The sequence below is a fragment of the Alligator sinensis genome, unplaced genomic scaffold (assembly GCF_000455745.1).
Source record: "Alligator sinensis unplaced genomic scaffold, ASM45574v1 scaffold393_1, whole genome shotgun sequence".
Classification (NCBI taxonomy): domain Eukaryota; kingdom Metazoa; phylum Chordata; order Crocodylia; family Alligatoridae; genus Alligator; species Alligator sinensis.
The window spans coordinates 1,442,583-1,458,264 of NW_005842292.1; the positions used below are offsets into that span (position 1 = coordinate 1,442,583).

At 50.8% G+C, this 15,682-nt stretch overlaps 1 protein-coding gene across 4 annotated transcripts in view; it reads right to left on the minus strand.

The window, feature by feature from the left end:
• FAM167A (family with sequence similarity 167 member A) overlaps window positions 1-15,682 on the minus strand; it is a 37,270-nt gene that overhangs the window by 14,786 nt on the left and 6,802 nt on the right. For 3 of the 4 annotated variants that reach the window (XR_003095117.1, XR_003095118.1, XM_006028153.2), the window contains exons 1-2: window positions 10,325-10,565; window positions 8,865-9,423 (exon numbers count right to left, since the gene is read on the minus strand). Coding sequence is in view for 2 of the 4 variants with exons in the window: in XM_006028153.2 (XP_006028215.1) it covers window positions 8,865-9,236 (372 nt within the window). In the remaining 2 variants the exon portion in view is untranslated. Of the gene's footprint in view, window positions 1-8,864; window positions 9,424-10,324; window positions 10,566-15,682 lie in introns of those variants that run through there. The other variant, XM_025209505.1, reaches the window with a different exon arrangement.

Sequence of the window (15,682 nt, forward strand, 5' to 3'; positions counted from 1 at the left end):
ATGGTCTGTCAACTGGAATCGCTTACACTGGTGAATAGCTACTCCGGATTATCTCAGGGGTACCTTTACTCCATAGCGGAGTGACTACCCCCAGCTTAGGGTCTGCTCCACATTTGCACAGGCTTAAAAGCACGCTGGTATTGCTCCTTAAAGGCAGCCCTCCGAATCCCCGCAGCTTCCAACTGTGGTTTCACGGGGCCCAGTTTAATTTATTTTTAAGTGAGCAGCAATTACGAAAGGCAGCAATTAGAGGCAGCAAAGATCCTCTAAGAGTTCCCAAAGGAATTTTTCCTGACGGCGTGGGTCAGCTCCCCCGCTGCTCTCAATCAGCGTTGCTCCCAGAAGTTACATCAGTTTGCACCAGGTTCGATTTTGGCCCACCGCCTTCTCCAGTGACTTGTCCCACCCAGTTTGAAGTGGCTTCAGTGATGGAGCTAACGCAGATTCCCACGGGAAAGACTTTCCCGCATTCCAGCGCAGCTCGCTGGTCCGTAGTTTTTTTTTGCCCCCCTGATGCCTGATCTTGATTAAAAAAAAATGAGAAGGAGGTGATTTTTCCCTCTGCATATCATTAAGCGGTGAACCCCTTGCCGCAGGGCATCAGGGGAAATGGGCAAAAATTTTCAAAAAGGAGTCAGTCCAGGGACTGCAAATGCCAACCTACACTTTCCTTCTGCAAGGGGCCGAGGCCATTCTGCAAGGCTTGGAGACCAGGTTGAAACCTCATATAGGGACTGATCATCCCCCATGATGATCTTCCAAGGTCCCTTCCAGCCCTAATGTCTATGAATCCATGAATCTCTTTTTGTATAAGACAGCTCCCCAAACCGCATGGGTTGTAATGCTTACCTCGGCCCCCTCCTGTCTGACCCTTCATCCATTACCAAGAGGCCCAGACCAGGCACAGCACATCCGACCACGTATTTCATGAAGTCTAGATATATGACATCCACATCATCTCCTTTGTGCAGTCCTAGCCCACTACAGGTCTCTACTCCTGATGTGTCTCAAAGGGGTTTGCTGAACCAAGAACGCAAATTAGAGCAGCCACGGGGTTGCTATAACCCAAAATGGCCGGCTACTCTGATTTTCCAGGACTGTCCTGAATTTTGGGGCTGCTCCTGAAACTGGACTTGGATCCTGAATTTGAAGTAATTTATCTTGGATTAGCCCATTCTTACTGCCACAAATGTTGTCAGAGTGCCAGGTAGCATCCTGCTGCATCTCCTGAGAAAGCTGCCTTGTACCATCTGACCCCGGCTGGGCTATCCTTGAAATGGGAAGCAGTATCGCTGTGTTAATACAGCCCTGCACCTGCGCTAATTAATTCTCTCAGCAGCAGTAGTTAGTCAGGCTGCTGTGCGGCACCAGGACACCAGACACGAATGAGATCTGGAAGGGGTATAAACTCCTTTGCTTTTAAAGGTCTATAAAGTGTTAGAATCAGAAAACGAGGTTTGGACGGGACCTCAGGAGGTCACATCTAGTGCAAACCCCTGCTCAAAGCAGGACCAGCCCCAACTACATCATCCCAGCCAAGGCTTTGTCTACCTGGGTCTTAAAAACCGCCAAAGATGGAGGCTCCACCACCTCTCTGGGTAACCTGTTCCAGTGCTTTACTACCCTCCTAGTGAGACAGTTTTCCTAATATCCAACCTAAACAGCCCTTGCTGCAACTTGAGCCCATCGTTCCTTGTCCTGTCATCTGCCCCCACTGAGAGCAGTCCAGCTCCATCCTTTTTGCAACCCCCCTGCAGGGAGGTGAAGGCTGCTATTCAATCCCCCCAAATCTTCATTTCTCCAGACTAAATCAGCCCAGTTTCCTCAATCTCTCCCAGCCCCGAACCATTTTCATTGCCTTCCATTGGACTGTCCAATGTGTCCACATCCTTTCTATAGTGTGGGGCCCAAAACTGAACACAGGACTCCAATGTGTCCTCCCCAGTGCCTAATAGAGGGGGAGAATCATTTCCTTTGATCTGCTGGTGGCACACCTACCAGTGCAGCCCAGGATGCCATTAGCCTTCTTGGCAACAAGGGCACACTGCGGGCTCGTATTCAGCTTCTTGTCCACTGTCACCCTCAGGTCCTTCAGTCCTTTTTTGCAGAGGACTAAGGATTCTGTTCTGGATTTTGTTCCCTGAAAACTGCACCTGAACGAGGAACCAAACTAGGTCCTGAGAAGAAGAAGTGCAAGCTGCTTCTGTTCTGTCTCTGAACCACCCAAAGTTGCAGGGGAAAGACCTTGCATTTTGCACAGGGCTGGTCTCCGTGCAAGCATGCAAGGGGGCTGACGTGGAGCAAACGTCTAGGAATGGTGGCTCGGTCATCTTCCAGCCATCCTGCGTGACCTGGGACACCCCCTTGAACTCCTCTGTGCCTCTCTTCTCTCACTTGCCAGCTTCCCTGGGGCATTGCGAAGCATCAGGCTCGGAGGCCAGGGGCTGACATCAGCACCATTAGTGCTAATCGGGGTGGAGACCTTTTGCATTCGTGTGAGTGGTGACAGATGCAGTAATGGAGCCTGCCCAGCCCTGCCTGCAGGCCCCGAGAAGGCCATGAGATTGCATCCCAGGCACCTGGAAAGGACTTAGCCACGTCCGGACCTCCCCACCCTCCCTGTGGAGTACTCTCCGCCGTTCTTGCCACCTCTTAAAACATCTGTCCTCAGTTTTTCCTTCTCTAGATTTAAAAAACCAACCCATTCTTTCCATCTTTCCTCATAGATTACTGACCCTTTCTGTTGCTCTTCTCCGGACATTCGCTGGTTGGTCTACAGTGCAGTGCAGTGCCCAAAACTGAACACAAGAGTCCTCCCTTTCTGTGCTGATCGCGGATGAAAACCGCTTTGAATGTGCCACAGCTCAGCCAGAACAGGAGAGAAGACACATCACAAGCCGGACAGGCAGTGACTCAGGCAGGCCAACATTTCCCAGGGAGATAAAGTTCTCCTCCAGCTTTGTTTGCTGCTGGTGGGGTGGGGTGAATGGACGGGAGGGGAGGGTGCTTCTCTTTCAGCTGATCTCTTTTAAGAAGAGCTGCCATTCTTCTTCAGAAAAAGGAAGACGGCTTTGTGATGGCTGACAAAAGGATTATCCACACAATGGGGAGACAGACACTGCCGGGGACCTGACATTACCTCCCTTCTCGAGGACTTGGGAGCTTTGGGAGCTCCTTGTAGACTCTAAGCATATTATGAGGCATGCCAGCTGCGGTACAGCAATGCTGAATGGTGCAGCTATACTGAATTCAACCCACAAGCTGGTCACTTGTCACGGCCAGCGGCCAGGACACGACACGTCAGAAGAAGGTTAAAAGATTTTGTCCAAGTCAACCTGGAAAACTGGTGGAGAATCCAGGAATCCAAACTCTGCCATAGATTAACACGGTCAGTGCATGGGCATCGGATCAATTTACCGTGGCGTAAAAAGGGAAGGGGATTTCACACACAGTAACTGCTCATGTGCATACTCCTACCCCAGAGTAAATGGAAGAGCACCCGTGGTAACTTCCCCCTCATTCACTCAGGACTTCACCCAGATCCTTTCCCACTTCTTAAGCAACTAAGTGGATGTAGCTGCATACGTGAGATCCTATTTGAGTCCCTGAAAAAGAGCTGACACAACATGCGCGTGGGTCCGCCTGCTCCTCCACAGTGCATATTTGTGGCCCAGTCTTAAGGCGAAGAGGATGGTGTGTTATCCACGTAGGTATGTTGGCGCTTTTCCCGAGACCCAAGCACAATGACATGGGGTCATTCTTAGGCACCAAAACCCACTGGTCCTGAGTGAGCGAGGTTTAGCTAACCCCTGCTCAGGGTAAGCACGTATACACTGGGTGCACCTACACGAGCACTTAATGTGCCTGAATAAACTCTGGTGTAGTTTGCGCTGGAGTTTATCGCTCCTGGGCCCAGAGCTTGCACATGGTCCTGGGACTGCAGCATGTTGAGCCAGGGTGGTGATGCATACTGGTTGGGGCACGAGGGTGCTCCAGTGCAGGGTTAGCCGGTCACCGTGTACACATGCATTGTGGCAGAGTAGACAACTCTGCCATAAGATAGTACTTGTGTTGGCCTGTACTATCCTACAGTGGAGTGAATTCGTTTACTCCAGCCCAATCACACCGCATGTGTCATGCTTTGCTGCAGAGCTAATTAGGCAACTGCTGTCAAGTGCACGTGTAGATGCCCCCGCAGACACTCACCATGGGGCACTGATGCCCAGTCAAGCCCCCACCTTCCTCTACCCCCCAATAGTTTGTTAGTGTGTCCGCACCCTTAGAAACACATTGTCCCCGATAGACAGAAGGCCAGATGAGTGCTTTCAATTTTTGATGAGCTCCTTTAGGAAAGGACCCTGTTAGACAGGCAGAGTTTTACCGATCTTCCCAGAAGGAGATGAAAGGACCATTATCAAAATGTCAGCAGAAAAAGGCTGGCAACCCAGATGCAGCGCATGGTGCCACTTCTTCTGGAGGGGACAATGCAACACAGCCTACATGGCCCAGCCGAATTGCACCCGCTGGGCTGTGCAACATGCGAACCTCTACCAGCGTTACACAGAGGGAGTCTAAAGACTAGCTCCATCAAAGAGCATAAAGTGAGATGGATCTGGGCAGTCCAATCCAACCCCCTCTCGGCTGCCTCTGGCCATCTCTGGGTGCTTCAGTGGCTGGTATTAAGGTTGCACAGGAGTCTACCTGCTTCTTGGCATGCACAGGAGAGCCTTAATTTTGACGGGGCAGAGCAGCTTCATGCTGGGTTCCTACCTGTGCCTCACTGGAAAGGGACTTCAGGCTGTGATGCCATGTGGCACCTCCACATGGTGCAGTCAAATCTCTAAGTGTTGGTCAGCATCATGGGTGGCAGCACCCATCCTGAGCTCTAAACAAGGCAATCTGGGTAGCAAAAGCAGTGTCAATGCAGCAGCAAGGAGATCCTAGGTGCAGGGTAAATTTGCCCATGTCTGCCATGCTTAGTTGGTCATTTAAAGCCGGTTCAGGTGATTGCAACCATGGTGTTGCAGCACCCCGGGGTGCCATGCGACCCTTTAAAAGTGCAGTATAATATTAGCACTGCTAGATGTGCAAACCCCTACCTACACACAGTTCACAAGACAAACTCAGAGATATCAAATGGGAATCCAGAGGGTCACAAGTGTTCTGCGCTGCAGTGGGATTTCTGAGTTCTTCGCAACATAAGGATTGCTGTTTTATTTTCTTTCTAGTCAAGAGATGAGTGGAAGCTAAGAAACAAGTGGCAGGCAGCACGGTGCTTAGGGCCATTTGGCTCAGGGCTATCGGTTCGATACGCCGGCCGGGCAGCGCAGAGAAGTCTGCATTGCTGCTCTCTGCGCTGGCCCAGCACTGGGATAGACCCCTTCATCCCCCAGGTCTGCCACTCGCATCTCTATCACTGCATTCACTCTGGGAAATAAAGGGCTCTTTCGTCTTCCTCCCCAGCCATCCCGGAGTGATACAGGATGAGATACACATCAATATTGTTCTTTTCCATTCAGGTAAGTGCTCTTTTCAGCTAATTTCAGCACTAGCGGCTGGGATAATAATAGGCCCTCTGTAAACTTGTTGAGAGTAATGCAGCCCTTGATGAGGAGGATAAATTGATGTGGAGCGGAGATAGGCAGAATCACTAAGGTGGATGCGCCCTCAGTGACTGCTCTACTAGGAGCTGATCCAGTTTTCATTGAAGTCTTATTAACTTCACCAGGACTCAGATCAAGCCCTTAGAAGTACAGGCATTCAGATCCTGTATATATGCAGGTAATTGTTTCCTTGACTAGCTGACCGGGCACAGCATTTTTTTTTTTTTTTTAATTTGCCTCCCAGAACAAAAGTCCCAGACTTCAGAGCCTCTGAAGAGATGGTATTTTCTCCAGCCGGGCTGAGCAGCGACTTTGGGTCGTGTGCTGGTGACTGACAGTGAATTAATATTCTTCTTGGGCCAATGCTTCGTTATTTGTCTCCATCTATTCCTATTGCTGGAAATTCCCATGATGAGCTCCTCGGTGTTGCTCTGTATTACCCCTCCTCCTCCCCCTTGGATGGTCACCAGGTCAAACGTGATAGGAATGGCTTTCCAGGAGACCCTCATCTGGCCATATCCCTGCTCAGTGATGCTCCTGAGTCTAACTGCCTACCCCGACCACAGAAATCATTGGGGATTTCACTGCATTGACTATACTGATTTTCCACGCATCTGTCAAAGTGCGCTGGCCCTCCAAGTTGAGGCTTGGGTGTTAACAGCCAGACTCTGCAAAAAGCTGAGTTTTTGTGAAATTCTCAGAGACATTCCTAAATACTAGATAGCAATAGCTGACTCCTGTTACATCAGTGAGAGCTGAGAGGACAATGTAGGTATGTGCCGGGGACAGATGCTGGACCTCACACCTTCAGTATCCAAGGGGGAATCGGTGTTCACAACAACAGCACACAAAGAAAAGACCATAATGTCACCGTGTTATTTCCTGTAGACCTGTAGCCTTTACTCCTAGTGACTTAATTAGCACGTTTGATGGAGTTTGGGTCCATCTTCACACCCCAAGCAGCCTGCACTGTGCCGAGCTGTGCAATCTGTGGTTGTGCCTGCACGGCGCGTCTTGGTGTGAAAACAAGAGTGGAGAATTGCACTCCAGAAGAAACCAGACTCCAACAGAAATATTGCAAGGCCAAGCTAAAGGGAATGGGAGTCTGAATGGGGACTTTACATTTCTGAACCTTTACAAGAGGCCTCCCTTGGGACTCACCTTGCACTTTGCTCAGACAAGGAAGCCTGGCAGAGGCAAATTATATCTCTGCTGTGTGTTGTGCACTGCCTGACAGTTCACTTCTGGATGATGGGAAGAGTGCTGGTTACTCCCTGCCAAGCCCTGGATGCTCTGTGTCCAGGCTACGCCCTGCATCCTAACCGGTGGCTCTGCACCAAGATGAGTGAGTTTGCGGGGACCAACCCAAGGTGCCTTAAAGGGGAACAGCTGAGGCCCACCCTCTGTGACGTAGCCCATGTGAAGTAGCTCGAGTCAGACACCCAAACACGAGGCAGCCCCAATCACAGGTCACTTGGACACATAATTCTTCTTCTTACACATTGCTCAACTGATTGCAAAGGTCAGGAGAGTGGTCACAAGCAACCAAGTCATAATTTATCCGATCAGGCCATGGATACAATATCAGGCGATACCGCAAGTCCCGGGACTGCGTTCAGCTGGCACAAATAACTGAGTGTAATGGCACAAATAACTGAGTGTAATACATAAGACTATGATGAGGCTGTAGCAGGGGTTCAAGGGTTGGGGCTTTGGGACACAAACTTCCTGTGCCATCTTGGGCAAGTCAGTGGAGGCAGAGTAGATGCCCTTGTGTTGTACCCAGGTACCATATTGGGTCAGATCAATGGTCCATCAATCTCAATATCCTGTCTCCTGTTTCCCTGTTACTCCCCCACTCACATCTCTGGGCAGAGTTTACATCCAGAGGCTCCTTTGAATTGTTCAGTGGCCACGTGCTTTACTCCGCGTCCCCTTCTGTCTCCCTTGTTATTAACCTATGACCCTCACTCCCTTCCCTGTTTCCTTTTTAGTTGTTCCCCAAATAAAAAGGAGTATGTGGCTAGCCTTCCTGATTAAGGGGGGCTTATAGCACTGGAGCAGGTGACCCAGAGAAGCGGTGGAAGCTCCCTCCTTGGGGGGGTTTCAAAACCCGGCTAGACAAAGCCTTGGCTGGGATGGTCTAGCTGAGGCTGGCCCTGCTTTGAGCAGGGGGTTGGACTAGATGTGACTGACTGAAGTCCCTTCCAAGCCTCATTTTCTCTGATTCTGTGATTCGAGTGTTTTCTTGCAGGCATAAACCCATGCTCCCAAAGGTGCAGCAAATAGGCCTGAATCCAGCAGTGGCAGAGATAGAGGCTACACAGGGAGAGCACTGAACCAGGTATCTCTAGGTGACCTGTCCCCTATCCAATGCCCTTCCTGGCATCCGACATGCGAGGGTGCCCGGTGTCGGTGAACTGCTGGCATGGCCCTTGCTCCAGTAGTGCCAGGAACACAGGTGTGATGCCTGCCGCTCCCCTCCTCACATGCCTAAGCCTGGAGATAAGGCAGCGCGGTAGCCCTGAGTGCAAAAGGACAGGGCATCTAAGAGCAGTGCTGGGAGCACACTCAGCACCACTCAGGGGTCAATTTGGGTCAAGTCGGAGCGAGTGGGTAGGGCACACCTCTCCGCGGTGCTCCTGGGCACAGCACAGAGGCAGGACAGGTACCGTAACACCAAACTAGGGCATTTCCATTGCACCTCGGTTTCCCATCGTACTTCCCTACCCCATAGCAGTAGGGTGTCCTGAGATGGCAACCAGGAGAGACACAGAAACTCTTACAAGCTCCTGTGGGTGACTTTGAGGGGCTGGACCCGATGATCTGCAAGGTCCCTTCCAGCCCCTAATAGTCTATCGAACAATCTGTGAATTTTCATCACCAGCTGATGGGTCTATTCCCCCCTTCCCCCAAGTATTAGAAATGAAGGACTGTGACTTGTTTAAATCCCTCAGGACAATAGGGAAATGAAGCTAAAATCCAGCAGAGTAGCTGTTAACCGGGGAGGGGGGCGATTCTCCCACCGCCTCTGAGCCCAGCAGAGACACGGACGATTGGGTTGACTCCTTTCATTGAAGTCTAGCGTCCACCCTTCCCTGTCCTTGCACTGTCCCCAGGTCCTGCCAGAGAAATCAAAAGAAAGGCTTGTTCAGGGCTGCGACTTGCTAGCACTGCAGGCTGCATGCACTGGGTGGTTACTTATTTTCTCTTTTCTTTTCCTGAAAAGGGCATGATTTAACTCGATAGGAAACAACTTACCAGTTCCTTCCTGAGCCAGTTCAGAGCTTCATCAATGCTCCCAAAGCCGCTGAGTTTCCCGGAAGGGACAGTCACTTTCTCCTGGGAAGTACTCCCATTGAGATGTACCTGGACCTTCCTTACAGGGGCAGCTTCCTCCGAGGGTTTTTTGGGCTCTCTCACGGCTTCCTCCGCAGACGGCTTAGGGCTCTTCCAGGCTTGCTCTTCAAGCTTTGCCTTCCACTCCAAGTAGGAAGGGCGCCGGGTCTCCAGCCTCAGTTTCTCCGTCAGAGCCTTCAGACTTCTCAGGTGGTCGTCAGCAGGGGCAGCGCTCGAGGACACGGCATCGGCGCCGTCTCCCACCTCCTCTATTTGGATTTGTGGCAAAGACATCCTCTTTTGCAGCAAAGAGTCCCAGGGGGGCAAGGGCAAAGTTCAGGACAACAGCCAAGGCTGGGGAATCCTTATGGTAGGGACAGCTTCCATCTGTGGGCTCGATGCATTGGGGCAAGCTCTCCAGAGAGGATCAATCACATCGGCATCTTCCCCGTTCAGGCGTTGCTTGGATTGGGGGAAACATCTACAAAATAAAAAGGATTTGTTTCAGCTGCCAGAAGCAAAAGCTGAGCGACAGCTCTTCCTCCAAGCTGGTGGAGCACAGTGCGTGCCAGGCTTGTTGGAAACCACTGTGCCGAGCCGTTCCCGGGGTTATGTTACTCCTTCAGCTTCCAGGGGGTGTTCCTGGGCAGGAACAGGCAAGCTCTGAATTTTACAGCAACCTCTTTCACGAAGATCTTGCAATCTTTAGGCTTCAGACTGGGTGAAGGCTGCTAATGGGGTCAGGGAGAACTCGCCTTGGTCTCCCATTACTGGCTTCATGGTCCCCTGGGCCACAGCACTCACCAAAACTGAGCAACTGAGCAAAACCTCTGCTTTAATTGTGGCCACAAGCTACATCAGAGTAGGTCAAGGGGTTTCCCAAGGGCCAGGGATTGGGGGCCACTGGCATAACCAGGTGCCTTCTGGTGCCAATCAGGTGTTGCAGAGAAGCTGCTGATCTAGACGGACCGTGGATTTATTCCCCACCAGACATTCCCTATATCCTTCCAGCTAGGGATGGGAAAACAGATGAAAGAAGAGCCAATGCAAATGTATTCTCAGAACTGAAGCCACATTGGAGTTTGGCTACCTCTTTTTTTTTCCAGCCTAGCTTTTCAGAGCTAAGAGGTCCAGTTACATGCAATTAGATTTGCTCAGGCATCCAGACTGGTGCTCCCAAACCACTGCATTCAGAGGTGCAACCCCCTGACATGCTTGGGGTTGGAGACTGGCCAGGTCATGATACAGGGGGCTGCTGTGACGGGATTGAAAGCTTCATGGGGTGGGACTGGGGGGGTTGGTTGTGCTACACCGAGATCAAACCTGGACTGTTAAATACATATACTTCTGCCTGACTTGCTTAGTGCCTGGCTGGTACTCACCTTGCACTGCTCTCCTTTCCCGTGAAGGTAGCAGAGTACTTTGCAGAGACCTCCCAGCTTGGATGAAGTTCAGCAGAGGTGAATTCAAGAAGCGCAGCTCCTACTCCTAGCTTCCCGGTGAACTCTGCTTTCTTCCTCCGTGCCTCAGTGGCCCCATCCGTCAAATACTCTAGAAAGCCTTGGGAGATCTGGGAATAAACAGCCTAGGTAAGAGTTAAGCATAGCTATGACACTGGCTTCACTGCTGGCTGATGCCAGGCACAGATATGTGACTTTCTGAAGGTCACGCGTTAGGTCTGTGGCTGCACTAGGAATAGATCCAAGGTTTGTATCTACGCGGATAACGCAAAACAAAAATACTTATTGCCTGCTTGGTAGCATGCCCGGAAAGAGCTGCCGGGATGGATCCAACCGTCGAGCTGAGCACATTAAACTGTTGTAATCTGAGTTATTCAGCAGTTCCTCTGCCTGCTACTTACGCCCACAAAGACTCGTGTAACTCTGAAACCAAGACCATAATTACGCCTCTCAAGTCTTTTCAGAGAAGATTCAATTTAGAATAAATACCAACAGAGAGCAAGGTTTGCCCCGCCATCGTAGACAGGCGCGTGAACCGAATGGGAAGCCATGTATAGCATGGGATGCTATACATACAGACGGGCTGAGGGTGGGGAATTGTTCCAATTACAGGCTTGTTCCTGCTCCCATTTGAGGCAATGGGAGTTTTCTTGGGGACAGAGGAGATCCTCGTTGTGCAGGGGACCTGCTGAAACAGCAGAAGTTTTGCATCGGTTGACGCAGAGGGCTGGGCATTAATAAGAGATCTGGGCTCATCCCCTTTGGGGCTCTCCGTGCGAGCTTGGGGCGGTGATGTACCGTGACGGTGACGAGTCTGGGCACCCCCTGCTCACCTGTCTCACCTGCTGATGTGTTTCCGAGCCAGAAGCTCACCAGTGAGGTTGGTCCAGGCTCTTCCCCAGCACCTGCTCCTGAGATCTCCGTCTCCAGCAAGCCTGAGAGCAAGTGTGGGGACATGTCCAGCACAATCCTGCCGGAGGAGGGTGGGCTCTGGAGTCCAGCAGTGGGCTCAAGACAGCAGGACTGGCTCAGCCTCCCGGAGACTCACCATCCCTGCTCTCTCTCCCCCAGACCCTCCGAGGTCTGCAGGTGTCTAAACCCCCTTAGCATCACATGAAGGGCCCCTGTGCTTGATATGAGGTCCATAATCCTTACTGGGCAGCAGCAATGCCCAGAAGACCTATTCATGGCCTCGTTGCTCTTTCACTCTGCTGCGACCTGTACCCACTCCTCAATCTGCTGGGTGGGTTTACATGCTATTCGTTCCTCCAAACAGATATAGGCCTCCCTCGCATGGCTGAGGGTATCCCACCTACCTGTTTCTGCTCCATGCCCATCAGCCCTGGAAGTGATTCATATGGAGCAGGAAACAGAGGGAAGGGATTATTTTGTAGGCGCGTGGCTGCACACCAGGAGAATCGCGATGGAGACACAGCCCATCTCCTACTGCCTGCGCACGGCGGAGAGGGAGAGCCCCAAAACCACCGCCACAAGATCAGGCCTTTCACCCAAGCCGGAGACAAGCAACTTTCCCTTTGCTCAGGTCCTGCTCGGGGGACTGTCTCTCTTTGCCGCCATCTCGCTCTTTCTGCCAGGAGATTTGCGCTGCAAAACGAACGGTGTCAGTCCAGTAGCACCTTTGCCCCAAGGGACAAGGAGCCATTTCCACTGAAACGCTACTCCTCGTTAGCCTGCCCAAGACAGCATGAATTGATTGGCTTTTATGGAAATGTGCGTCCCCTCAGCTCCTTCCAAACCACAAAAGGGACTTCAGCTTTGGCTTCCCCAAAATAGCTCCTCCCTGCATCAGCGGTCGGTTGTGGAAATGGTTTGGAAAGCCATTAGCCTGCAAAAATGTGTGTGTGTCTGGGGGTACATAACAAGCCTGACTCTAACTCTCTACTGCGAGCGCTATCAGCCGCTTGCCGGGATGAACAGGATGCTGCTCGAGTCCAAGGCACTAGGGCAACTTCTCCCCTGGGGACAAGGGGAGGTTAACTCTTTTGCCATCTTCTTTCATAGATTTCACAGACGTTAGGGCTGGAAGGGACCTCGGGAGATCATCCAGTCCAGCCCCCCGCTGCAGGGGCAGGAAGTCAGCTGGGGTCACAGGATCCCAGCAAGATCATCCAAGGATCCCAGCAAGATCATATGATGTCCCAGGGCACAGAAAAAGGAGGGATATTTGGAGCCCCCTTTACTTGCTTTGATCATCACCAATAACATCACTGGTGTGAGTGAATTATAGGCTGGTTGCTCACAACAGAAAAGGAGGTGGAGATAGTGCTAGGAAGGATTTCATCTTGAATGGTGAGATTCATGACTTTTTTACTCTTCTGCTTAATCAAGTGAGACACTTTAACATACCCGCCCCTCCAAAATTCATCATCTCTACCTTGTCCAGCGTAGACGGCAGCCCCATCACAGCACAGGCCTTGTCTGTAGTAAGGTGTAAGGGGTGGATCACCCTCAGCTCCCATGAATTTCCATTCAAGCTAAGGGCATTCAGCACCTTGGAAGGTCAAGGGCACTGTACCAGCAGGTTGTCTGTCTTCTTTTGTATGGATACAGGGTAGGGGGAAGAAAGCAGGGGGAAAAACTTTGGGGGGTGGGGGGGAACCACGTAAAATGAGATTTGGAGCAAGGGGCAAAATTAACATTGGATCTAAAGCCAAAAATGAGCAAATGAGTCCATCACTTCCAGTATTCCTGATCGCTATAACAACATTTGGAGGAGTTTGATTGCAACGTCCTTGACTATCCTACCTATGTGTTCACTGAGAAAGGAGTCAGTTAGCAGCAAGTCATTGGGCCTCCTTTGTTTCAGGACAGCATCTTTGCAAGATCTTTCCTTAAGGGATCTCAGAGGAAAGCAGCTGGCATGCTGGATGGAGAGTGGGATGACAGCCCTGGCTTGGACTGCTGGGTCACCTTGAATCTCTTCGTGACTCAGTGTCCCCATCTGTAAAAAGTGTAACGGTCCTGAGTTGCTTTATAAAGTATTTTGGGAGCTGTGGTTGGGAAGTGCAAATGCAGTAGAGCCTGCACGCTAAAACACAAGATGTCAATTAAAACCAAGCTATTTGGTGTAAGACACTGTGGGGCCACTCTTATTGCAGAACGAAAGGCGCTGGAGCCTCTGTAGTTACCAGCAGTATCTGAAACTAGCCCCCACCCATTTCAGCTCCTGGAATAAAATGCATGCACATACACTTCTGTATGCAAACTATCCATGCACACACACAGGCTTGTGCCAACGTTGCTCAACAGGTTTTTAAGAAAACAAGTTAACTGAATCACTACAAACATATGCGTCGATCTTGCTTCTGAGTCAAACCCGGGGGGACAAGAGAAAGGCTCTTCCTTTATCATCACCTTCATTGTTATTCTTTATATATTTGTATAGTGATGGCCATAAGGACCCCAGGCGGGGATAGGACCACATTGTGATACCTATGCACCAGCATAGGACGGAGATGGCACCTATCTCAAAGGCCCTACAACTCTAAGGGACCCTAAAAGGGGAAAACACTGAGGGTGGAAATCTCAGCCCACCTGAAATGGTTTCCTGGAAGCAGTCACCAGGACGAGCGGCAGAACAGCTCAGGCTCCCGCACTGCAACACAGGTTTGGGCTCAATGGATCCACGTAGTGCAGTGGCTCTCTTTTCTGGGTGGGGTCATGTACCCCTTGTTAAGCTTACTACACTGCTGTGTACCCCACTGTTTCTCTGCTATGGATAATAAAACTGTAATGCTGGGTGTTATGACAGTCATATTGCAAGCTCTCCACTGACCTAGAGATTGTGGAGTAGCCCTTCAATTTTTAATTCTTTTCCCTTTTTCTTCCCTTATGTTTCCCCTTTCCTTTCCTTTTCATTCCTACCTCCAATGAGCCCTCTAGAAGTTCACTGAATGCTCCCGGGGGTATTCATATCCTAGCCTGACAAGCACCGCTATAGCAAAAAAAGATCCATTCCCTGTCCTACCCCAGTGCCCACTCAGTGGGAACCCAGAGATCTCCATGATGCATGCTGGGTCTCTTTAGACAGCAGTTTCTTTTTGTTTTGGATGGACTCACAATTTAACCAGAGAGGTCACAGAGCTGGGAGGTATTGACTGCTTACCAAACAGCTCTTCATGTTTACCCAGAAACTTCCTCTCCTGGGAATAGAAAAGTTAACGTCTGGCCACAATCCAGCCAGACCTCTGGGCTTGTGGGACAGCATATGTTTCATCCAAGAAAGCACCACGCATATAAACTTCAGGACAGAGGCATCTAATAGCAATGAGCATATACAATCAATGCAGCCTCCAGAGGGATGAGTCCAAATGTTTAAGACAAGCAAGTGCCTGCTCAGTAAAACTCTCCACTGAGTGGATGCTCCTATAATGGGCCTCCATATAATGGACCTCCAGTAATGGGCCTCTGTTGTGCGGGTTGCAATGAATTAGGACAACTGAGCTTCCCAGACGGGAACATGAAACATGGGCAATAACTCTCGTTAGAAGTTTTTCACTGCCCAATGCAGGGAATGGGATCTGGGTGTTGCACCCTACCTGCTCTCATGGCTAGAGGCAAGGCATCCCCATGTAACAGAGAGGCTGCTGCTAGGAGGACTTACCTTCCTACCAGTTTCCCCATCCCTTAACCCAGTGGTACCCAGTCTATCTGCCCTGTGTGTCAGATGAGTAGTGCTGGGTCTAGATTGGAGATCCAGAAAAAAAACTTCTTCACTCTTACAACATGGAGGCAGCCTAGGGAAGCTGTGGACCCTCCATCCCCGGAGGTATTCAAGAAGAGGTTGGACGGCCACTGGTTCGGGATGATCTAGGTGTAGTGATGCCTCTGTCCTACCACGGGTATTTCCCATGCTTCTAGGCTTTGCTGGTTGCCCTCAACCCCTTTTTTGCTAGGTGTCAGGTTGTTTTTAAGCCTTCCCCAGAGGCACTGGGGTTGACTGCAGCCAAGGCTGGGGATTTTGCTGGGCTGTGCCAATGCTCCTATTGGGACCAAAGCTAGTGAGTCTTGCCCCTCTGCTCAGGATCAGACCGATTGCTATCTTTGGGGTCAGGAAGAAATTTTACTCCATGGTCAGACTGGTACGGACTGTGGGGGGTTTTACTTTCTGTAGCGGGGGCCGTGATCCTCTACTTGGGATTTCTTGAGCCCATATTGCTGATATTTCATGGAAGCAAGGCTATAACCGCCCTTGTTCCTCTGCTTTCCCTGAGGCAGGCTAGGGTGTTGGGTCTATGCTGTGTCAGGGTTGAGGGTCAT